The sequence below is a fragment of the Lithobates pipiens genome, unplaced genomic scaffold (genome assembly GCF_037356315.1).
Source record: "Lithobates pipiens isolate NorthernLeopardFrog02 unplaced genomic scaffold, aLitPip1_a1.2 Scaffold_8, whole genome shotgun sequence".
Taxonomy (NCBI): Eukaryota; Metazoa; Chordata; class Amphibia; order Anura; family Ranidae; genus Lithobates; species Lithobates pipiens.
The window spans coordinates 549,365,324-549,390,739 of record NW_027507903.1 but is presented as its reverse complement, the minus strand read 5'-3'; the positions used below and the strand labels follow the sequence as shown (position 1 = coordinate 549,390,739).

At 45.4% G+C, this 25,416-nt stretch overlaps 1 protein-coding gene across 2 annotated transcripts in view; it reads right to left on the bottom strand.

The window, feature by feature from the left end:
• The window catches only part of PIWIL2 (piwi like RNA-mediated gene silencing 2), a 666,930-nt gene that overhangs the window by 423,514 nt on the left and 218,000 nt on the right, over positions 1 to 25,416 (bottom strand). For both annotated transcript variants that reach the window (XM_077469839.1, XM_077469840.1), the window contains exons 5-7: positions 19,759 to 19,911; positions 6,316 to 6,426; positions 4,468 to 4,585 (exon numbers count right to left, since the gene is read on the bottom strand). In XM_077469839.1, coding sequence (XP_077325965.1) covers positions 4,468 to 4,585; positions 6,316 to 6,426; positions 19,759 to 19,911 — 382 coding nt within the window. The remainder of the gene's footprint in view (positions 1 to 4,467; positions 4,586 to 6,315; positions 6,427 to 19,758; positions 19,912 to 25,416) is intronic.

Genomic DNA, 25,416 nt, shown 5'->3' with positions numbered 1-25,416 from the left:
ATTCAAGTTAAAGCTAAAGCTCCTGAAAAACGCCAGTGTGAAAGGGATCTCGGCGTGAAAGCACTCAGGCTTTTACATTGGGATTGCAGTTGCAGCTTGTTTCAAGCGCTTTACAGGCGCTTTTTTTTTTTTTAACGCTAAAGCGCCTGAAAAATGCCCCAGTGTGAAAGGGGTCTAACTAAATGGGTTGTATAGCCTGCCATTAGATGAAACTAGGCAAAATTGTTACACAATACAAAGAACTTTAATCCCGCCCCAGGGGGGGCGGGCCTGTGCCATCAGCCCTTCCCACTGCTCCTAGCAGCTTCAGTACGTCAACAAGCAGTAGAATGTAGAAAAAAGGAGGGGTGGGTGCTGTGTCGATCGGTGAATTACACAGAAAAGGATTTTACGGTGAGTACAAAAAATCCTATTTTCTCTTATATTCACCGACCGACACAGCTCCCCTCTAACTAAATGGGACATCCCCAAGCAGTGCCAAACAAGGGGTGGAAAAAACAGCATAAAAACTTCATCCACCATGCCAAGTGGGAACTAGTGAAATTAAACCCCCAAAAAAAAGCAGTGAGTGGAAAAACACCACTATATAACCGGTTATCCTCAACAGGAGTGATCCCCAAGACCGCAACATTGCAGAAGTAATGCAACAGTGCATTAACCAAAACAGTACTGCGTTTTTTTTTGAAAAACAAGAAAAATTCAAATGCAACTACACGGCAGCCTGCAAAACTTTGCGGCCAAAACAGGCATCAGCCGATGCACTGACGTCTACCTTGTAGAACTTGGTAAACGTATGGACAGACGACCAGGTCGCCGCCTTACACACCTGAGTTACCGACACTTGGTGTCTGAAGGCCCAAGACTTTTCGATTTCTCTTGTAGAGTGAGCCGTGACTGGAAAGGGGAGGCACCTGCGTCTTCAAGGCGTAGGCTTGGACTACAATCTGTCTGATCCACCTGGAAATGGTGGCCGACGAGACCGCCATGCCCTTCTTAGGACCAGCCCCCGAAATAAACAGTGAGTCTGACCTCCAAAAGGAAGCTGTGGCAGACAAATACACCTTTAGAGCCTTAACCACATCCAGAGCGTGAAGGGCCACCTCCTTGGGGTGCTTCAGCTTAGGACACAATGATGGCAATACAATGTCCCCATTGATATGAAAGGCAGAGACCACCTTAGGTAGAAAAGACGGTTGCGGACGCAACATCACCTTATCCCTGTGGGTGACCAGATAAGGCGACTTGCAGGACAAGGCCGCCAGTTCCGAAACCCTCCTGGCTAATGTGATGGCCACTAGAAAGACCACCTTCTGTGAAAAGGTCAGCAGAGCAATCTCCCTGATATTCTCAAACGGCGGCTTCTGAAGCGCCAACACCAGGTTCAAATCCCACGGTGGTAACGGAGGACGCACCGTAGGGACTACATGTCGCACCCCCTGCACAAAGGTACTCACTAATGAGTGAGACGCCAGGGTTTTGAAAAAAAGACAGCCAGAGCTGTAATCTGCCCCTTGATGGTGCTCAACACCAACCTCTGGTCTACACCTTGCTGAAGAAAGAGCAGGATCCTGGATATAGAGAAGGAGCGCGGATGCCACCCTTTCTCCTAACACATGGAGATGTAAGCCTTCCACGTACAATGGTATGTCTTCCTGGAAGAAGATTTCCGTGCCCTCAACATAGTTGGAATCACAGAGTCCGACAGACCCCGATTCCTCAATACCTGGCTTTCAATAGCAAGGCCGTTAAAACCAGTGATGGTAAAGCAGGGTGAAGGATTGGACCTTGAGATAGGAGGTCCTCTCTCAACGGCACTCGCCAGGGAGCATCTGCCACCAGGCGCACCAGGTCTGCGTACCAGGCCCACTGAGGCCAATCTGGAGCAATCAGGAGTACTGGAATCCCCTCGGCTTCCATTCTGCGAAGCAGACGTGGCAACAGTTTCAGCGGAGGAAAGGCATACATCACCTGGTACTGATTCCACTGAGCCACCAGCGCGTCTGACGCTTTTGCTCACGGATCTCTTGTCCTGGACAAGAATCTCGGCACCTTCCGATAGAGCTGGGAGGCCAATAGATCCACATGTGGTGTGCACCATCTCAGCCACAGCAGCCTGAATATCTCCGGATGCAATGCCCATTCTCCTGGGTCCAGCATCTGTCGACTCAGATAGTCCGCCTGACAATTTTCCACCCCCGGGATGTAGATGGCCAACAGGGCCAGAGCGTGTCGCTCTGCCCACCGAAGTATGTGAGCGACCTCCCGAGCAGCGGCTGAGCTTCTTGTTCCCCCTTGGTGATTTATGTATGCGTTGTCTGACTATCATGGTCGGACGCCCTTGAAGACATGTCGACCACGTGTGGAGGCACAGCCTGATCACTATCAATTAGAGCAGATTTATCGGCAACTTGGATTCTTCAGTCAACCAGAGGCCCTGAGCCAACTGAATCCCCATCACTCCACCCCAGCCGGACAGACTGGCGTCCGTAGTGGCCACCGTCCATTTCAGAGGAAGGAGCGATTTTCCGGACTGAATCACTGGGGACCTCAACCACCAGGTCAGGGAGTCCCTGACTGGCTGGCTCACCTGGATCTGCCGATCCAGGGACAATGGAGATTTGTCCCATTTTGTCAAGATCTCTTTCTGCAGGACTCTGGTGTGGAGCTGGGCATAAGGTACTGCCTCGAAGGCCCCAGCACCCGCATGCAAAAGTGGAGCGATGACCACTTGCAGTTCATCAGTAGTTTGACCGCAGATCTGAGAGTCAGCAAATTGTCTGAGGGGAGAAAAACCCTCGCTTCCCTGGAGTCCAAAAGCAACCCCAGGTACTCCAGACGCTGAGTTGGTACAATCACCGACTTCTTTAGGTTCAACAGCCACCCAAATTCTTGCAGGGTCTGCATGGTGATTGCCACATCCTCCTCTAATTCTGAGGTGGAAGATGCTCTCAGGAGGAGATCGTCTAGGTAACCCACGATTGAGATCCCACGCTGCCTCAGCAACGCCAATACTGGAGCCAGTACTTTGGAAAAGACTCGAGGGGGCTGATGCCAGGCCAAAAGGAAGAGCCACAAACTGGTAGTGGGCTTCCTCTACTGCCAAACGCAGACATTTTTGATGCCGAAGGCAAATGGGTATGTGCAGGTAAGCATCCTGGATGTCCAAGGATGCCAGGAAGTCCCCTTGATAGAGTGCAGCGACAACTGAGCGAACTGATTCCATTCTGAATCTCTGCACTTTTACAAAGTGATTGAGGGCTTTCAAGTCCAAGATTGGACGTACCCCTTCCTTCTTGGGAACCACAGATTTGAGTAGAACCCCTGGAAGCGTTACGATTCCGGAAGGGGTACAATCACCCCCTGAGATTCAGCAAGTCCCTTACTGCTCCCAACAGGGCCCGGGTATGCTGGAGGGGAAGAATCTGTTTGGCGGCCAAGAGAGAAACTATCTTGTAGCTTGTGGAAATCAGATCGCAGACCCATTGGTCGGATAACTGGGAGGTCTACCGGGCTGCAAACTTCCGAAGACGACCCCCCCACCCGATAACTGGGTGGGGGCAAACCTTCATGCGGTAGCACGTTTGGTCGCAGGCTTGTTAGGCTTGCGGTTCCAGGGAGGTACTTAGCGCTAGACTCACCACCCTGGGGCGTTCTGTGAATGCCACCAGCAGTGCCTGTAGTCCCTAGGAGGTTCCCAGTTGCAGAGAGGAGAAAACTGTATGCAGCAGCTGCTTATAACAGCAGTGAAACGTTCTGCAGAGCTAGCTTCAGTGTTCAGCAAGGAGCCATCCAGCATTCTGTACACACAGTGGACACAGGAAACAGAAAGTGAGAGCACATGTAATGCTGCCACAAGAGAATTGTGGCGAAAAGAGCGCTCAGGCTTCAAGAAAATAGCTGCCAATGTAACTAAATAGAAGATCCTAAAGAAGATGGCTTCTGAAGCTCACCAGGGGAATACAGGCTTTCCCACATCCAAGATGGCCGCCGGACAGCGCCATGCGGTGACAGTCAATGGACGCAGCAGTGGGACTATGGAGCTTGTTGGCACAGGTGCCCCCAGGGAAAGCGTGTCTCTGTGGCGGCACCCGATAAAGGGGTGGGGCCTGGAGCACCGGCAGAACATCCCAGAAGAGGAGGATCGGGGCTACTCTATGAAAAACCCTTGGAAAGACTAGGTAAGTATAACAGGTTTGTTATTTTTATGCAAAAAAAGAGGTACCTTTACAACTCTTAAGTAAATCGGTCAAAAGTGCAATAACACACAGAAACCGGTCAAATCTTGGATTTTTCTTTCTAGAGCAAACTAGACGGACTAGTTCCAATGGGATACTACACATTGTTGTCAATTGGATGTTTTTGCATAACCTTTGCAAAGAATGCATAAGCCAGATATGTTCAAAATAACAATACTAGCTGGCCTTAGTTTTATGAGCTGGCAGTGCTGTGAAATCATGTTCCTGGTACCTGTGAAAGTTTGACTGGTAGATAAAGTATAGAACCATCAAAAGCAGTCACTTGTCCAGTCACTGAGCGGTGATCTTTTAACATGCCAAACCGCATACTGCGACACTCCACATTGGGTCTGTGAAGACAAAAAGACAGATAAGACATCTACAACAACAAAAATAGGAAAGATCTTGTGTCTCAGACTGGTAACAGACAAATCATCATGTGTATACAGGGGTATACTTGTAGTAAAGTAGTATGCACTAGTATCCACTGACCAGGGTCAATTGCAGCTCAACTGTGAGTCTATGACCCAGGGTCTATGAATACTTAGCACTTTTTCTTTACCGCATCCTTCCCACGGGCTTCTCTATTCATGCAATCAGTCCCCCAAAGATGTTACTCCTCTAGTGAGAGCCCACCTCTAACCTGGTTTATCATTGACTAGCCTCAAATGCAGCTCCACTGTGGATTTAGAAGAAATAATTAGGAATTCTATGTCACCAGGAAGATCTGTGGGTTAACAGGCATTAGATAAAATGCTCTATGACCAATATTTATCCTTGGTTGTCATCTGTAAAGATGACTAATAGCATTGCAAGCACCAAAAACATCCAATTTCATGTGATATCTAAATGTACAGATCATAAAATTGCACTATGGGAATAGGGCCGAAACAACGAATCAATTATTAAAATTAATAACTATTTTAATAATCAATTAATCGGCCAGCTGATTAGTTGACCTGCATACAGAATGCATTATCTGTTTACATATGAGGAAATACAGTGCAGCACACATACAGCTTAGTACACTGTCCATACATGTCAGTAAATGACTGAGAACTTGTGAATGTGTATGTGTGCGGAGCAATGCCTCATGGGACAGTTTTTTTGTGTGAAAACCCTTGCACAGGGCAGGCAAGTATGACAGGTTTCTGGTTTTAGGGTCCTTTCACACGGGGCGGATCAGTTCTGATCCGCCCCGTGGATATCCGTTTGCTCAGCGGGGCTCGATCCCCGCTGAGCAGGGAGATGACCGGTCCGTCTCTGCACACTGCGCAGGGACGGATCTGTCACAGCGCCGCTCTCCCCTATGGGAGATCGGATGACGATGGACCGCAGTGCCCGTCGTCACCCGATCCGATCCGCAGACGGATGGAAAAATAGCTTTTTCCTCCGTTACACTTTTTCGGATCGGAGCGGGTCGGATGTCAGCGGACATGTCACCGCTGACATCCGACGCTCCATAGACCTCTATGGAGCACCCGTTCAGGTCCGCCTGAAAAACTGACAGGCGGGCCTGAACGGGAAGTCAGCGTGAAAGAGGCCTTTAAAAAAAATCGATTTAATGACTGTGTGAGGCAAGATCAGCATCTGAACCCAGAGAAAGTGGACGCCGATAGACTGGAAGTAATGGAAGGCATTAAAATTAAATTTAAAGTAAACTTTTTCCAGTTTTGTGCATTATATATAAAATTATTATATCCATGGAAAAAAAAAAAAAAGTCTCAGCTTTTAGTACTACTTTATTATAAAAGATTTATATCCCCCCTATCACATAGCTTCATGTTTGACTCCTAGTTAAAAAAAAAAATCTCTATCTCTCTATATCTATATAAATTTGTTTCACTGTTTCACAGTCTGAGTCTCTAATAGTATATACAGTATATCTCTTCTGTCATCCTCAGAATGGATTTGAGGTTTTGCCACCTAACTATATAGCTGGTTATTTATATTTACCACTGCATATAGATGTTTAATAATAAATTGCCTTTTTTTAAACCTTATATATTAACCAAATTATACACACTTTTTTTAAGGTTTTTATCAGTGTCAGGCAATTAAAAAAAATAAAAATACTTACGTAAAGGTGACATGGTACTGATACACAGCTTCATTCTTGCAGATGATTTTTATTAAATTTATGCCAAGTGCAGTGGGAGTGCCTTTAGAGCCTAGTTTAACTAATGGTTCCCTATAAAAGAAAATGGTATGTCAGACTTTCTGAAAACCATGTTTCTAATTGGTAAAATAAAGCAACAATAATATGGAAACATATTACACAGCATGTTTAACCAATACGAACATTTCTCCCTTAGCAGAGCTTACAATCGAATGCCTCTGCTAAATGCAAACAGCAACACATACACAAACACACAATAAAAGGCATGTCAGTCAATAAATCTACCAGTACGGTGTTTCTGGGTCACTGGTAGCCATACAAATGCAGGTAACACACAAACTCTTCGCTGATGTTCTAGATAGGAAGTGACCCCCAAATCAAGTGAATAAAAGAAATTCAGCACGTTGACTGAATATTGACTAATATTATATTAATATTTTGGACTACAGTACAAGGTCTCATACATTCAGGTAATTTGACACTGGTGTGCTTTTGAAAACAAATCTCCTGGGTAGATCCCCTATAACCCTACCCCACTTTGTGGGTCCTCAGTTTTGCAGCAAGTAATCAGGAGTAACTAAGGAATACAAATGATGGGCAGCCTGTGTATGTACTGTACTCAGATATGGAATTTACAGGCAAGCCAAAGTTCCCCTCATCTTAATCATACAGTACAAGATAAAAGCAGAGTATTCCTAGCCAACAAAAATGGTTGACAGACCCAACTTCAGATTGCTGCTGCAGGGACCTTGCAGCGAAAGCTGCAATAGCAGAAGACCGGATGTGAACCTTGTAGAACTCTGAAAAGTTATGAGCAGAGGACCAGGTGGCAGCCTTAGAAAGCTGGGTCACAGAGGCCTGGTACAGGATGTCCCGAAAATTCCAACCATCAAGGTGCAGCTATTGCATAAAAGGAGGGGAATTGTCCTTGGGAGGGTAAGCTTTTCCCTTCGGACATCTTATCCATCAAGTGGTAATGGACTTGGAAGCAGGATGACCCAATCAAAACTGTTGGACTTTTTTTGGCTCTATGTCTAGGCAATGGAGAGACATTTCCTCTGGGTACCTTGAAGCAGGGCATAGGGATAATAAAACTACATCATGATCGAGGTCAAGATGTAATGCTGATACTGCCTTAGGAAAAAAGGATCTTTTTGGTGATAAGCCTACCTTGCCATTGTGAAGAATGAGAAATGGCTCCTTACAAAAGAGCCACAAATTCAGACACACTTGACAAACGTGATAGCAACTAAAAATGCCAATTTGATGGGTTCAAAGAGTGGTTTTCCATAGGCCGGAGAGAACAAAAAGATGCACAGGGTGTTGCAGGGAAAGCAAAGCCAGAGGGTCCAGAAAAAGAATTGACAAAAACTGAAACATGCCTATTCTGAGTACTGCAGTGCCATTATATATAGTATTTCACAAAAGTGAGTACACTCCTGGCATTTTTGTAAATATTTTGTTATATCTTTTCATGTGACAACACAAAAAATAAAAATGTCACTTTGCTACAATGTAAAGTAGTGAGTGTACAGCTTGTATAACAGTGTAAATTTGCTGTCCCCTCAAAATAACTCAACACAGTCATTAATGTCTAAGCTGTCAAAATGCCCAAACTGGGCACAATTAGCCTCCCCCCTCCCCCCCCCCCCCCCGGTGTCATGTGACTCATTAAGTGTTACAGGTGTGAATGAGGAGCAGGTGTGTTAAATTTGGCGTTATCACACTCACTCTCACATACTGGTCACTGGAAGTTCAACGTGGCACCTCATGGCAAAGAACTCTGAGGATCAGAATTTTTGCTCTACAGAAAGGTGGCCTAGGCCAGTGGTCATCAACCCTGTCCTCAGGGCCCACAAACAGGCTAGGTTTTATGTATTACCTTGAGGAGATGCAGACTAGAATACTGCAATCACTGAGCAGCAAATGATATAACCTGTGTTGCATTTCAGTTATCTTGCAAACCTGGCCTATTGGTGGGCCCTGAGGACAGGGTTGATGACCACTGGCTTAGGCTATAAGAAAATTGCCAAGACCCTGAAACTGAGCTGCAGCACAGTGGCCAAGACTAGACAGCGGTTTAACAGAACAGGTTCCACTCAGAACAGGCCTCGCCGTGGTTGACCAAGAAGTTGAGTGCACGTGCTCAGCATCATATCCAGAGGATGTCTTTGGGAAATAAACATATGAGTGCTGCCAGTGTTTTGTCAAATTAAGCGACCCGTCAGAATTTGTAACGGAAAGCGACAAGCGGACATCTTGTTACACCCACCAGAGTCTTGCATTTTACACTTATTTTTAACAGTTAACGGAGCTTATTTGGTGATATACACTATTTAGAAATCCAACGGACTGTTTTGATGTAGAATTTTAAAAGCAGCAGCAAACCTGCTGAACTCACAGAACAGACAGAACGCTGCTGCTTTCTTTTCATACATCAGAGGACACAGAGCCATAGTACTTAAGATGTGGGTTATAGTGCCACTGATATGTGATGGACACTGGCACGCCCTAAGGCAAGACGTGTACTCCCTATATAACCCCTCCCACTACTGGGAGTCCTCAGTTTTTTCGCCAGTGTCTAACGTGTTGGTCACAAGCAAAGATGTGCTGTGCCGAGGCCCATTGGAAGCAATCCTTGCTGGGGCTAGCCATGCTGACCGGATCCGTTCTGATGTCCTTTCATGGGCTAAAGGAATGGTACCTGGGCCTTGTGTCCAAAGAAACAAGGTTTTGCTTTCAAATGATTCTCTTTTAGAGAGCTGGACCCTGGGATCCAGTACTTTTTGGTAGTAAGGCTATAAAGTTTTACTGGCAGGGTGCTGTTGCAGGTCCAGGTTTGTGGGTAACCTCTAGGTTCCCCTGTTCCTGAAGGTTTCGGAGCCACCATGAAGGGTGAAGATTGGGTTTATCTCAGAGAACCCAGATAGGAAAGGCAAGTGGAAATTTTCTTATGAATTTCTCCTTTTACGTTATAACGCAGCGCCTATGTGTCACCACTTGGGGCTGTATCAGAAGCCTTCATTTCCTCCTCCTCTCCGGCCACAACAAGCAGATCCTCCGGTAAGGGGGGACTAGTACTTCCCCTGCGCCCCCAATGTTGAAATTATCCCCTTCGGGGGACCTATATGCCGAAAGCATTCCTTTAAAAAACACACAACAAATCGCACGCCCACTACGCAGTGGTTTTAAACCACCCCCCCCCCCCCCCCATATCAGCTGTCTTTAAAGCACTGCGTGTGTAGCTGTTGCTGGCCATGGAGGGACACATGAGCAGGCTTACTTCAGGTTGGTGACACAGGCATTCCTTTTACCAATTATTACTTATAGCACTGGAATATAACCTAGCAGTGTACATTTTTTTTGGTAGTGCCTCTGCTTTGTGCAGTGGAAGAGGGACCAGGAACTACTCTAAGGGTTCTAAGGGGTCAATGGTTTCACAACAAACTAAATCCATTTCCAAATGAATGTCATCCTCCCCTGAGAGGGATACGTCTGGTCAGATTGAGCCGTCAGGGGAAACTGTTGTTGCAGCTGCTTGACACTTCAGTCCCTGTATATATCACACAGGAGGTTATTCTCTTCTACCGTTTGTAATTTGGAAAAGAAGATTGATGCCAAGATATCTCTCCATAGTGGGTCTAAACGTAGCATATCCTCATCCAGTGCTCAGGACCCTCTTATTGAGGTGCGAGGGGCAGGGGATCAGGAAGATCTTCCAAGAGATTTTGAAGATACTAATATATCCTCTTCTGAGGATCCTAATATAAAGGGAGTAACATCACAAGACAGGTTGCTTGTGCGCTCTTACTAAATTGGTTCGTTCAACCTTTTTGCTGCCTGCAGTGCAGGCTCTGGATTAACCCACCTCTGGTTTGGGATCATTAAATCCTACCCCATCTGGGAATGTCTTTCCTATTCATTCATGACTAAAAAAGCTTATGTATTCTGAATGGGAACATCTGGATAAACAATATTATCCTCCAAAAAAATTCTCCACACTTCATCCTATGGAAGAGGATTTCTATAAGAAATGGGGGTCCAGCAATTGCCTCAGTGAACAACAGACTCACATGTCTGGTGCATAGTGCGCTAATGTTAAAGGATCCAACAGATAAAAAGTTGGAATTTCTTTTAAAAAGCAATATGTCTTTAGCAAGTTCAGTAGCGCAGCCAGTTCTTGTGGCAATTGCTGTATCTCAGTCCATTAAGGAACAGTTTATGGAGATACTTAAGATTGTGCCTGATCAGAAGGCCCAGCAATGTGTATCAGATGATCTATGTTTCACAGTAGATGCTATGAAAGATTCTATCCAAGTCTCATGGCTTATGCTTGGACTAGTGCATTCTCGCAAAGTTCTGTGGCTGAAAAATTGGTCAGCAGAAGCACCGTGTTAAAAAAAAAAAATAAATAAATAAATAAAAACCTCTTGGCCAGTTTCCCCTTTCATGGTGAACGGCTATTTGAAGACGATCTGGATAAACACATCCAAAGGATCTCTAGTGGAAAAAAGCTCTTTTACCAGTAAATGAGAAGTTCAAACATTTCTCCTTTAAGCGTGCTTTTTCACCTGCGTCAGGGGCATCAGCCCCTGGGCAGTCTTGATGGCCTCAACCATTGGGTTCAAAGGGAAGACTCCAAGGGCAGCACCAGGTTCAAAAGAGATCTTGGGGCAGAAAGCCCACAAAACAGAATCCTAAAGCCTCCTTATGAAGGTGCACCCCGCTCGCTCGGGTGGGGAGAAGGCTCCTGCAATTTTCAAAGATTTGGCAGGAACAATTTCAAGACAGATGGGTGGCTTCTTCAGTTTCTCTAGGTTACAAACTAGAGTTCCCAGAATTTCCGTCTCCTTGTTTTCCAAGATCAAAAGTTCCCAGGTTCCAGAGAAAAAGAAGTCTCTCTTTCTAGCTCTGGATCATCTATTATCCCAGTTGGTGTTATCAGAGGTTCCCTTAGAGGAATAGGACACAGGTTTTTATTCAAACCTTTTCACGGTTCCAAAACCAAATGGAGAGGTAAGACCCATTCTAGATCTCAAAGATCTGAATCAGCACTTAAATATCCGATCCTTTCGCATGGAGTCAATCCGATCAGTTGTTTCCATCCTGCAAGGAGGGGAGTTTTTGGCTTCAATCGATATCAAAGATATCTCCACGTGCCAATATTTCCCGCTCACCAGAAATGTCACATTTCACAGAATGACACATCTTTAAGAACAGGTAAACCACCATAAGGATAACAGTGTTGCCTTGGGAGTTGGGCAACTCCACAATGAAAGGGCCTCTCTCCATTAGGTATGGGTTGTAGGAGGCCCACTGGAAGGTGCCGTGGAGCCTTACTCTGAGCACACAAGGAACAGGCAGCTATGAAGGCAGTAACATCAGCCCGTAGACTAGGCCACCAACATTTTTGGGAAATGGCCCAAATGGGTTGATTCTTCCCAGGATGACCAGCTGCCTTGGGAGAATGGCAAGTCTGGAGCACGGCAGTACGGAAACTCTCTGGGACAAAGCAGCGGTCACAAGGTTTCTCAGGAGGAGCATGTACCTGAGCAGCAAAAATTGTGTCACCCAAAGGAGAAGACTGGTATAAACCGTAGCCAAGATACGATCAGGAGGAATCACAGAAACCGACTCGACTTGAAAGTGGAGAAAAATTGTCGTGACAAGGCATCAGCCCTTACATTCTTAGTACCAGGTAAGAATGAGAATGTAATTAAAACTCAAGATAAGAGCCCATTGCTCCCTACTGGGAGAGAGGCGCATAGACTCAGACAAGAATGTAAGATTCTTATGGTCAGTGAGAATGAGAACCGGCACAGTGGTACCTTCAAGGAGATGTCTCCAATATTTCAGGGCTAAAATGATCGCTGACAGCTCTGTCACCAATCTCATAATTGCACTCAGTAGGTGACAATTTGTTGGAAAAGTAGCCACACAGATGCATAGCGCTCTCAGAGTTAGGACGTTGAGACAGAAGGGCGCCAACTCCAGTCTCAGAAGCATCAACTTCTAGGATAAAAGGCAACGTGGGATCAGGATGTGCCAACACAGGAGCAGAAACAAAGGCAGCCTTGAGACTCTCAAAGGCCTTAATGGACTCCGGAGACCAAATCTGTGGGTTACCGACCTTTCTGGTCATGTCAGTCAGGGGCTTCACCAGAGACAAGAAGTTGCGCATAAACTACCGATAGTAGTTGGCAAAGCCCAGGAAACGCTGCAGAGGATGTAAACCCATGGGTCAAAGCCACTGTAGGACTGCCGAAAATTTCTATGGGGCCATCGAAAAACCAGCAGTGGAAATGACAGGAATGTAACCTGTTCACAATGGAACTCACATTTCTCCAGTTTACAATAGAGATTGTCTTCACTTAGTCTCTGAAGCACACAACAGACATCTGTGTTGTGGCTCTCCAGGGACTTGGAAAATATGAGAATTTCATTGAGATAAACCACCACACATAACTGCAACAAATCTCCGGGGACACGATTGAGATCCCTATAATCTATACAAGGTCTCAGTTAACTGCTCTTCTTCACAAAGAAGAAACCAGCACTAGCAGGAGACGAGGATTTGCGGTTGAAACCTCGAGAAAGAGCGTCTGCAACATATTCCTCCATGGCCTTATCCTCCAAGACCAACAAAGGGTAACCGCGGCCATGAGGGGGTATAGCACCAGGTTGAAGGTCAATTGCGCAATCATAAGACCGATGCGGAGGCAAACTACCAGCTTGACCTTTGTCAAAGACCTCGCTAAAATCGCGGTACTCCTCCGGCAGGGAGGAGAGTGAAGAGGTACACAGGACCTTGGATACCTTCAGGAAGCATGTCTCACTGCATTGTGGTGACCAGGAGAGAACCTCAGCATGGAGCCAATCAAAAGAGTGGTTGTGCCTCTGTAATCAAAGATAACCAATAACCAGCGGAAATCTGGGTGAGGAAATAACTTGGAATTGAATTATCTCATGGTAAAGAGCCCCTACGGCCATGGGCAACAGAACAGTCACATGGTCAGGCGGTAAAGATCTCCCTTCAAGAGCCTCAATGGTAAGTGGAGTGTCACGGAGCTGCAGCCGAATCGAGTGCTACGAAACAAATGCAGCATCAATAAACAGGCCTGCAGCCCCAGAGTCGATTAGAGCCTGTATCTCGAAGGATGACTCAGCCCAAGAAAGGGTGACCGAAACCAGGGGCTTATCCTGCATAACTGGGGAGGAAACAAGCCACCTAAGGTCTGTCCATGACAGGACCTCAAGGTTTGGGCGTTCCCTGGACGGGTAGGACAAGACTTTAAAAAGTGACCTGCCTGGCCACAATAAAGGCACAATCTCTCTCTCATCCTAAAGGCTCTCATCTGCAGAGAGATGCGTGAAGCCCAGGTGCATGGGTTCCTCTTCACTGACCAACTCGGTACCAGGGGGCATGGGAGGTGAGGGAGGCATAGGTGGGACTGCAAAGCTGGGAGGCAAACGTACAGGAGGCTTCCACAAGCGCTCCTTAAAATAAAGTCTCTCTCGGAGTCTGGAGTCAACGAGGATGGCAAACGAGATCAAGCTCTCCAGCACATTGGGTATATCTCGGGCTATCTCATCCTTGATGGAATCCAAGAGACCATGAGAAAAAGCAGCCATGAGGGCCTCATTGTTGCAAGCAACCTCTGCTGCCAGAGTACGGAATTCAATGGCCTAGTCAGCAACAGTCCTCTTATTCTGATGGACATAAGGCACTTGGCAGCAGAAGCGGAGTGTGCGCAAATGTCAAATACCCTTTTAAAAGGAGGCCACAAACTCAGGGTAACTCAAGACAACAGGTTTTTGCGTCTTCCATAGTGTTCGCCCAGGCCAAGGCTCTCTCAGAAAGCAAAGATATCAAAAAACCTACTTTGCTTCTGTCCGTGGGAAATGCCTGGGGCAGGATCTCGAAGTATATCTCAACCTGATTGAGAAACCCTCTGCATTGAACTGGATCACCCCCAAATCGCTGGGGAAGAGGAAAGAAAGCAAACATGCCTCTTATAGAGGTAATACTCGAGGCAGGTGCCTGCACAGAGACTGGCGCAGCAGCAGGGACGGCCTGGCCTGCGACTCGGGTTGTACCGGAGCAGCCACAGTGGGGGATTCCAGGTGAGCCGTGCGGCTCGGGAACGTTTGTAATGCCAAGGCAAACTGATCCATGCAGTAATCTTGCTCATCCAATCTGGAAAAAATATTACCAACAAGTGGATTGACTATCTTCTGAATTCATGGCCTTCGCCTACTGTCAGAAACCATGAATCAGACCGAGACAGAAATACAATCAAATCACACTTGTTTATTAATAAAAAATAAAAAAGTAAAGAGTAAGCGTAGTGAAAGCATAGCCAGAGTCCAGTAACCGGATCGAGTAGTCAGCCAGTCCAGAGTTCAATAACCAGATTAGGTAAACAGCCAGGCCAGAAGTCAGGGATCATAGTGGAGCAAAAGCAAGCAGGATAAGGAGCCAGAAGGGATGTCAGCAAGCCAGTCTTTAAACAGAACCGCAGGAGATGGTATCTTGTGCTGTGACCAAGGCGAAGACAGAGATGAAGTGAGCTGGACAGCTTTAAGTAGGCAGGTCAGACGAGCAGGATCAGGGACAGCTGGGTAACTGTGGAGAGATGAGAGCTGGCAATTAATTGACAGCTGAGCAGCCAGCCCAGAGAAGGAAGGGCTAAGCCAGCCCTGACAGCATCCTTTGAATGAGACAGTATGCATGGCCGCAGATGTGCTAGTGACCCTCAGAGCTAGATTGGACGATTTGGAAAATCGCTCCCAAAGGAACAATCTCAGATTTGTGCGGTTCTCCGACCAATCGGAGGGTTCCCGCCCTGAAAGATTCTGGGTTGGGGCTGCTCTCCCATGCATTGATATAGAGCGTGCACATTGCCAAAATCCTCAACTTCCGTGACTAAGTCACTATACTGCGTCTTGCCAGAGAAAAAGGTCCACTTAAGTTCAACGGCAACACCATCTACATATACCCTGATTTTTCAGAAGTGCAACGCCAGCGCATGTCTTATGCGGCGGTAAAAGACCTGCGCTACGAGGGCCTCCCCTATGCGATGCTATTCCCTGCTAAATTGCGCATCATCCATGAAGGCAAAGCTCACTTTTTGCTCCTACCCTAAAAAAGCTATGGCCTGGCTGGATACCCACTTTGGAGAGCAACCTAGACAACACCGCAACTGACGTCATTGGTCTCAGGCCCTGTTGGGGTTTTTATGCTTATGCGATTATCCCGTTTGATGACTGCTAACATGAATATCTGAAAATTCTATCCTGTGCTCACTCTTTTTTTCCCATGCAGACAGGATTCCTCAAGATTGGATATCTGCATTACCCCTTTTCTTTGACTCCTTGCATCCTAAACAGGTCTGATGATCATTTCAAATAACACTATATCCCCTGATCTGCTTGCAGATTGCACACGTTGTGCCTAACACACCGTTACTGTTATTGTATGTGCCTTAAGTTACAGAACTATCATATATTCTGCAAAGTGGACACCTGCACCCTACTTGAGTGCACTGTGAAATTGCTACATCCCCCATACCAGTAAGTGGTGAGGCCACAGGTCTTACTAATCTCTCTCATGACTGTTGCTGAGAGGGATTCTTTTTTGCTAATGATTTTCAGCACAGCAGAAGTGAACAAATCCATATTAGCAAGCTTGTTGCATGCATCTGCATCTTTAGGTATATAGGAGCCCGAGGGTAAATAAAATTTCCACTGCCTCCTGGTCCTCTTTACATTTCTAGGCTGGACACATTGGAATCCAACTTTGGCCCTGGACAGCGATAATGGTATTAAAGCTGTTAACCGTCCAAGTAATTGTGACATATACTACTGTGCAAAGGTTTTAGACAGGTGAGGAAAAATGCTGTAAATGAAAGTGTTTGTTAACCCAAAAAATTTAATGTATTCTGTCCTTTTAAAGCATGTTATACAGCGCAGTGCTTGTGCTGTGTAATTTGGCACCATGGTCAGTTTATGTGCCTCCATCACGCACTCTCTGCTCTCCTCTCTGCTCCAAAACCATCACTTCTGAGACTTTGTTCTTCTTTACAGTTCTTAATGACATTGGATTTATGTTTGGGGTTGTTGTCCTGCTGCAGAATAAATTTGAGGCCAATCAATCCCCTCCCTGATAGTAAAGCATGATAGACAAGTATCTTCTTTTATTCCTCAGCATTGAGGATACCATTGATACTGACCAAATCTCCATTTTGCAAGAATGCAGCCCCAAACTTGCAAGGAAACTTCACCATGTCTCATTGTTACCTGCAGACAATTATTGTACCGTTCTTCTGGCCTAAGGTGAACAAACTGTCTCCTGCTACAGCCAAATATTTCACATTTTGACTCAGTTCACAGCTCCTGTTGCGATTTTTCTGCACCCCAGTTCCCATGTTTTTGTGCATAGTTGAATAGTTTAGCTTTGTTTCCACGTCAGAGTGCGGCTTTTTGGATGCACCTTTTCTATGAAGACTTCTGGTCACACCTCTCCCGACAGATACCTGTGTAGTACCTGGGTCACACTGGTTCTGTGCTGATGGCACTGCTGGATATTTTCTGAAGTCGAAAGGAAGCATGATGTGTCTCATCTGCTGCATTAAGTTTTCTTAGCTGACCATTGCGGCCACGGTCCTCAACATTGTCTTTGTGCTTCTTCAAAAGAGCTTGAACAGCAAATGCCGAGACCCTAGTCTGCTTTGAAATCTTTGCCTGGGGGAGGCCTTTCTGATGCAGTAGAACTAACCTGTGTCTTGTTGCTCTGCTCAGTCTTGCTATGGTGTATGATCTGTGACATGAAACGGTCTTCCACAAACACACTTTAGGAGCAGAGTTTGGCTGTTCCTCGCTCGCGTTTAAGCCTCCTACACAGCTGTTTCCATTAATAAAGTTTTCACCCTACATATGAAATTAATGGTCATTGGCACCTGCTTGGTATAATTTGATATTCATACACCTGACTCTAATCCTACAAAATACAATTCTACAATTGATGCTGGTTTAAAGGTAAATGTATGACACCAAATATTGATTTTAAAAAAAAATGTCTTATCCTCGTTCACCTTGTGGATAAATTGTGTAAATTGATAAAAAAAACTAAATATTTATTTTCGAAAGTATTCTTTAGAGCATTGCTTCACACCAGCCTAAATCCTTTGCACAATACTGTAAAAGCAGAAAAATCTGACTTTGTCAGGTGGGCTGCCAATTGCGTGCCTTAAATGGAACTAAATTCAGATATAGACACTGGTGTCAAAATTAGTTCCTGCCCCAATACAATAAAAGCACAGTCATTCTGAGGTTGTGTATTGCGCAGGCCTTCAGAGGGGATGTTGCTCTGGCTTTCTATCGCCAGGCTTGAGGCTTAGCTATGACTAAAGGTATTTTCCTGTAGGGTATGGATTATAGGGTAAGCATGTCCAGAAGGAGATGCTGTAACCAAGGTGTAGACTATCCTGTAGAGAAGTCCCTGTGAAAAAAGGGCGGGAGGAAGCACCCCGAGTACATTATAAAGACTCTAGACAGAAATGGTGGTAATGTGTGGTGGTGGTGTGATTTAACATCCACTCATCCCTCGAAGACCAATATCTTAGTGGTTGAGATTTAGCATCAAGTTTGAGAAATTCAAACTGTAAAGTGAATATATACCAAGCAAGCCCCACCTGCTTTTAAGATGACCATCAGAGTTAAAGGGTGACCCTGTCTCGCCTGTCCACAACACTGGGTCCAGGCATCAGGTTTTGCCCATCATTGTTGGGGTCTTCAGGTTCTGGGTTCATACGGATAGCCCCAGGCCCTGGACCTGCACAACACCCTGCAGCCAATGAACAATGTGCCATGGCGAGATTCCAAAACAGAACCCAGTGCTACATGTCACACGGATATCTTGTTGTCTGATGGACTTTTCTGTTATCCTCTGTATCGATTCCTAGACCTTATATGGACATTTTCAGACTTATTGGACTTATTTTGCACAGCAGTTTTGAACAATGTCGGACAGGAGGAACCGCAGCTCAACCACTAATTTTTTTTATGGGTTGTTTCCTTCAACTTCCATTTCCATTGTCACTAACAAAAATAGTAATTTACACGTTGCTTTAGCAGGGTGGGGTACGGTTAAAACTCTGGAAGAATTCAACTCACTTTGTCTAGAACCAACAACTAAAAAATCTGACACTTTTGACTGAAGGAGGGATTTAAAAAGGCATCATCACTATGACTTTGGGGTAGGGACAGAATTTACAACCCTGAGTAAGATCAGACTAGGACTCAATGTGAAGAGTATAGGAGTCTTCCTCTCTACAATCCCATTGGTGATCAAAGTGTTGAGGGGAGGAAATGGAAAAGTAAAGGGTGTTGTAGAACAAAGTGAATCTGATTTGGCCCACAAATGTTCATGATAAAGCATTCATATAGGCACAATCCAAACTTGCCCCCAAACCTCACTCTTCTATGCTCGAGTACGTGCCTTTGTTTTTCTTCTTTTACCCTAGGCTAATTTATCCTGGAGTGGGAACAATCCCAAGAACTAGATCTCTCATGAGCACTTTACATCTACAGTGTGAGAAGGCTCTAGAAAAATTAGGGCAGCAACATGGTTGTGTTGGGAAAGAAATCAATCATAGTAGCGGACAGAGTTTACCCCAAGTGGGAAGCTAAGAGCAGAGTGAAGTAAATGCAGATTAACAGGCATTTTTCTGTATTTGCAGCATTTTTAAAGGAATAAAACATGCTTGTATTTCATTATTATAGGGCATATGTTTTGCTGATTTTTTTTTCCCCCAAAGACCAGACACTAATGGTAAACTTTTTTTTTTTTTTTGGGGGGGGGGGGGGGGGGTAAGGGGAAATATACCACAATAAAGATTAGTTATATGTAAAGTCATGTATCTGTGCAGACTGCAAAAAAAAAAAAAATCCGTTCCGTGCCTTTTTAGAACCACCAGGTGGCTCTACTGAATAGCTGGCTACCTGCGCTCTGAGAGTTCACTGCAGTTCCTGTGAAAGAGAAAAGCTGCACTGATTGTCCACCAACCCCCTTCTGCCCTTTCCACTCTTTACGAAACATGTATTACTACACTCTACAAAGTGTTCAGTTCTGCCAATGGGAGGGGCAGCAACTAAATGGCAGCATTCCACCACCCATTCAGAGAATGCTATACATTGTGGAGTATAGCAAATAGATTCTGAAATTACAGAATGCCGTGAGGGGCAGACAAGCCGAACAACTGTTCTCTAGCAGTGGCTACTTTTAACACTGATAGAAGCACATACTTGCATACAATCTTATACACACACAAAACTTATGCTATATCAAACACAACCCTAAACATATAATAACTGGAGATTGCTTTATACATGTTCATCTCTCACCTCTTTTCTTCTTTTTTCACAATGGAAGCTGCAGGAGGGCTTTCTGTCTTTAGGAGTGTGGATGGAGGAACCGGAGAGACGGGAGCACTACCTAGTCCCCTACCAGAAACAGATGGAAGTGGACGATCTGAACTTGAAAAGCTTACTGGAAATCTGCAAGAGAAATACATTAAAAATACTACAACATATAAACTATCCTGCAGAAATGTGTTCATAATAAAATCAGTCACAGCTGCTACTACCCACATGGAAGGAATATACCCAAACTACTCTAGGTTCCACTTAGTTTTGTCACTGAGGGAACCACACGTCAGTAGCTACCTATATATATATCTTGCTACTTCCTCTCTCTCACCCCATAGTGATCCCACTCTCCCCACTTTTTCCCTCATAGCCCAATCTTCTACTATTAAATTTAATCTGATGGAGCGTAGCCAGAAATACAATGTGTTGCTGGTACATCCCTCCTCATCCACCTCACAGGACTGTAATCTCTTGTCTATTCAATGCTGGCAGCACCCTTCCCCCATTCTTCAGCGAGGAGGCATTCATACTGCGTTTTATGGCAAGGAGCTAGCATCTATCCATAAAAAACTGACTCTGTGTTCCCTTGTATGCTCACGCTGACTTAACAGCTCCCATGTTCAATGCTGCACAGGTCCCAGCCTCTGAGTAGGAGGGACCCAGGCATTGTGCAGCGGTGAGCCTGCAGGCGGTGGTGCTGTAGTAACCATAAAGCCAGGTACACAATATTCGATTTTTTCTTTCGGCTCTAGTCAGAGCCGCTGTAAACCATGCGAGGCAAGTTCAGCGATGTCCTCCTCTAAGCTGTTGTGTTCTGACAGGGGGGCAGCCTCCTCGCCAGAACGCTCCGAACAGTGCTCTCTGCCATTGGCTAAGAGTGCTGATTGGGAGTCAAACGCTGGTTTTCTAGCATGCACGTTTGACAGAAGCAGGCCAAACGGCTAGCTTCTGTCGAACTGACCGACATACAGACGGTCAAATGTCGGACTAACAGGCTGTTGTCTTCTGACATTTGGCCTGTGTGGACCCGGTTTAAAAGGGTGGATGGTTTCCCGAGCTCCTTTTCTCCTCCATTGTAATTTTGTCATGCTTTGGAAAATATGACCTCCACCCCCATCTCCCCCGTCCCCCAAGAGCTGTGAAATACTGCAGTTAAGGAACTTTTGCACACCTCAACTTCCATTTCACTCCCTTAGTCTCATAAGATTTAAAGTAGAACTATGGGCATAACTTTTTTCCATTTTTGATAGAATAAGGGAGGGAAGGTTGTAAACCTTTGTAAGGTTTCTTTTTTCACATTGGGGAGATTTACCTTCACTTCCTGTCCCCTAGCCAAACAAAAGTGAGAGGAAATCCCTGCAAATTTGGGTGATCTTTTGAGGACCCCCATATCCCCAGAACCAATTCCACTCTACTGCTTTTCTGGGGACAACCAAAAATAGGATTTTTATAACAGCTTACCTGTAGAATCCTTTTCCTGGAGTACATCATTGGACACAGATGCCCTCCCCTCTTTTTGGGGTTTATGTATATTGCTTTTCTACAAAAATGGAGGTACTCCTGGAATGAGGAGGGGTTATATAGGGGAGCGAACTTACTGTATTGGGTATATCAGTTTCCATCACCTGAAGGTGCCTATATACCCACATAGTGATTACTATGTGTCCCATTACTCATTAGAACCAATTCCACTCTACTAATTTTCTGGGGACAACCAAAAAATAGGATTTCTATAACAGTTTACCTATAAAATCCTTTTCTTTGACTACATCATGGGACACAGAGCACCATAGTAATCACTATGTGGGTATATAGGCACCTTCAGGTGATTGACACTGGTATACCCAATATAGGAAGTTGACTCCCTATATAACCCCTCCTCCTTCCAGGAGTACTTCAGTTTTTGTAGCAAAGCAATATACCTTAACCCCAAAAAGAGGGGAGTGACCTCTGTGTCCTATGATGTACTCTAAGAAAAGGATTCTACAGGTAAGCTGTTATAAAAAATTATATTTTCTTTATCGTACATCATGGGACACAGAGCACCATAGTAATCACTATGTGGGACGTCCCATAGCAATGCTATTTGAGAGGAGGGAGAGACCACCCATAGGGCAACCCCAGACTTGAGGACCTATACTGCTGCCTGCAGCACACTGCACCCGAAGGCGATATACTCATGCCTCCTTACATCCAGCTGATAACATTTGGTGAATGTATGTACTGAAGACCAAGTTGCGGCCTTACAGATCTGAGCCATGGAGTCCTGGTGGCATACTGCCCAAGAAGCACTAACTGACCTGGCAGAGTGCGCTTTGACATAAGGCTGAATGATAACTTGCCGAATCCACATAGCGACAGTGGATTTAGGCACTGCCTGTCCTTTCTTAGGACCCTCTGGCAGTACAAATAAGACATTTGTCTAACGAATCTGAGCAGTTGTCTTTAAATAGACTTTGACCGCTCTCACCACATCAAGATAATGTAGGGACTTCTATTCCCTGGAACATGGTTTTGGAAAAAACAATGGCAGGACAATATCTTGGTACGGGTGAAAACCTGAGACCGCTTTTGGCAAAAAAAACTGGACAAGGGAGCAACGCCACTCTGTCCTCATGAATAATCAAGTAAGGCTCTTTACAAGAAAGAGCAGCCAATTCCGAAACCCTCCTTGCTGAGTATATAGCAACCAAGAACACCAACTTCCTTGTCAGAAGGACTAAGGGAATATATTGTATCGGTTCAAATGGCTGTTTTTGTAAACACTGACAAAACCAAGTTCAAGTCCAAAGGATTCAAAGGTGAGCTAACTGGTGGATCAATCCACATCACCCCTTGTATAAAACCCCAAACTAAAGAATGTGTAGCAAGCGGTCTTTGAAATAAGACCGATAAAGCCGAGACTTAATAGTAGTCAAGGCCAACTTCATCTCTACCCCTAATTGTAGAAAGGCAAGAATTCTGCCTATGATATATCTCCAAGGGTGCCAACCCTGGGGTTCACCCCAGGAAATATAAGCCCTCCAGACTCTATAATATACAGTTCTGGAAGCTGGCTTCCTTGCATTAATCAAGGTAGCGATATCTGACCTGGAAAGCCTACGCTTCTTCAGAATGTGGGCTTCAATAGCCAAGCCGTTAAATAAAGCGTTCGTAAGGTAGGATGGAATAATGGCCCCCGTGAGAGTAGGTCTGGCCATAGTGGAAGGGACCATGAATCCTCCACTGCCATCTTTACAATTTCTGCATACCATGACCTTCTGGGCCATGCTGGTGCTACCAGAATTACCAGCTTTAATTCCAGCTTGATCCTGCAAATAAGTTCAGGCAGAGACTGAATAGTGGGAAATGCAAAGATCAGTGAGAATTGATCCCACGGGGTCACCAACGCATCTGTTCCGCATGCGAGCAGATCCCTTGTCCTGGACACAAAGTTGACTAACTTCATGTTGAATCTGAACACTAGAAGATCTATGTCTGGAGTCCCCCATCTTTGAAAAACAGCCCCAAAAAATGTTGCGGTGAAGAGACCATTCCCCTGGGAACAACTTCTGGCAACTCAGGTAGTCCGCCTACCAATTCTCTACTCCCGGAGTGAAGACTGCCGATAGGCATGCAACATTCCTTTCTGCCCAAGTTAGAATATGGTTTACCTCTGTCTGCGCTGCAAGACTCTTGGTGCACCCTTGGTAATGGATATAGGCCACAGCTGTGGCATTGTCAGATTGGATCCCGTCAGGACACTCCCGTAACCTGAAAGTCCAGGCCTTCAGAGCCAGACGCACTGCCCGAATCTCTAGGATACTGATGGGCAAGGCTCTCTCGGTTCTTGACCACTGTCCCTGGACAGTTGTCTACTCTAGTACCGCTCCCCAGCCTGAAAGGCTGGTGTCTGTCCTTAACACTTTCCAGATAACTGGTCTAGATTCTGGGTTAGTACCCACCAATTGAGGCTTTGGGACACCCTTGGGACAGCTGCATTGGTAAGTCTAAAGCATGGATCCTTTTGTTCCAAGCTAACAGTATACCGTTTTGCAACAGTCTCGAATGGAACTGGGCATAGGGAACTGCTTTGAATGAAGCCACCATCTTTCCTAATAACCTCATGCAAAGGTGAATGGAGGGATCTCCATTCGACCCAACCATCCGCACCAGCTCTCTTATGGAGTTGATTTTTGCCTGAGGCAAGAACACCTTTTTCTGGGCTATGTCTATGATCAGGCCAAAACACTCCAGCTTTTTTAGTGGTTTTAAGGAAGACTTCTCTAAGTTGAAAATCCAACCCAGACTTTCCAGGAAACTGGTTGTAATGCGTACACTTTGCTCCAAACGAGCCACCGATTGGTCTATTAGCAACAGATCAAAACGGTTATGCCCTGTGCCCTTAACTTGGCCAGAGGTGGGGCCAGCACTTTTGTGAACACCCAGGGTGCTGTAGTTAGCCCAAAAGGGGAAGGCTACAAACTGAAAATGCTGCTGCTATACTTCAACCCACTGAAACCTTTGGTGAGGGGGAAATATAGGGACACGCAGATATGCATCTGATAGATATCGATAGATGCTAGAAGTTCCCCTCCTTGTAGGATAGAAACTACTGACCTGATTGACTATGCGAAAGGAGTGGATCTTCAGGAAATGATTTAGATTCTTGAGATCTAGAATGGGTTTGACATTTTCATTCGGTCCAAAGAGGATTAACAAAAATTCCACCTTTTATCTGTTGGATATTTAAGCATTTGTGCATTGTCTACTGGGTAAGTTAGGCTATTATTCACACTGAAAATCGCAGCGTCAACTGCTGGTACATTCCATCTTTTGGTGAATTTCTCTTCCGTGGGACAGAGAACTGAGAATCTCTTTGGAGGGAGCAAATGCTTATCTGTGTGATCCCATTCAGTATAAATAAGCTTTTCTAGTAATGCATGTACAGGAAACGTATGAAAAGGCTGTGAAGGTTTTAAGGAACGTAAAGAAGAAACAGAACTTTCAGCTGACTCCACTAGGGGTAGATTGTGAGGCTGAAAAGGGTTCATCTACCATGGATTCCTCCGCAGGAGTAATCGGTGTGCCTTTCTTCCCGATCGCCTAAGGGTAACACCTCATCCTCTACCCACTGTTCCCTTGGTAAAGGATCTGAGGTGGGGAGGGGGATCTAACACTCTTCCTATTCTTTTGGATGGAGGATGTGATTAAAGTCGCTAATCTTCCTTCTAGGCCCTGCAGGGCAAAGGAAAACACATCTTCAGTCATGTATACAGGGGCTGAAATGCGAGCAGCAGCCGCACCACTAATTGGTCCCAATGACTCACCCTGGCTTGCCATATCTGTTAAATATTTCTCTTGTTTTGGATTTTAAAGAGAATACTTTTTATTAATGAGTACACTAGTGGCATTGTTTTGCTGCTTAGGATACTGTTCACATGAGGGTAGCTAGTACTGACGCAGTTCCACCAGTCGTTATCGACTGATCTCAAGAGTAATGGGCTGGGCAGGCCAAGCTGTGATTGGCAGCTCAGAGCGAGGCTTGGTCAGGCGGCGACCACTTAAAGGCAGGTGACACAGCATGCCAAAGTTAAATTATATTGCCAATAGGTTAACAAAAATACAAGAGAGAATCCATGCTATTTACACATA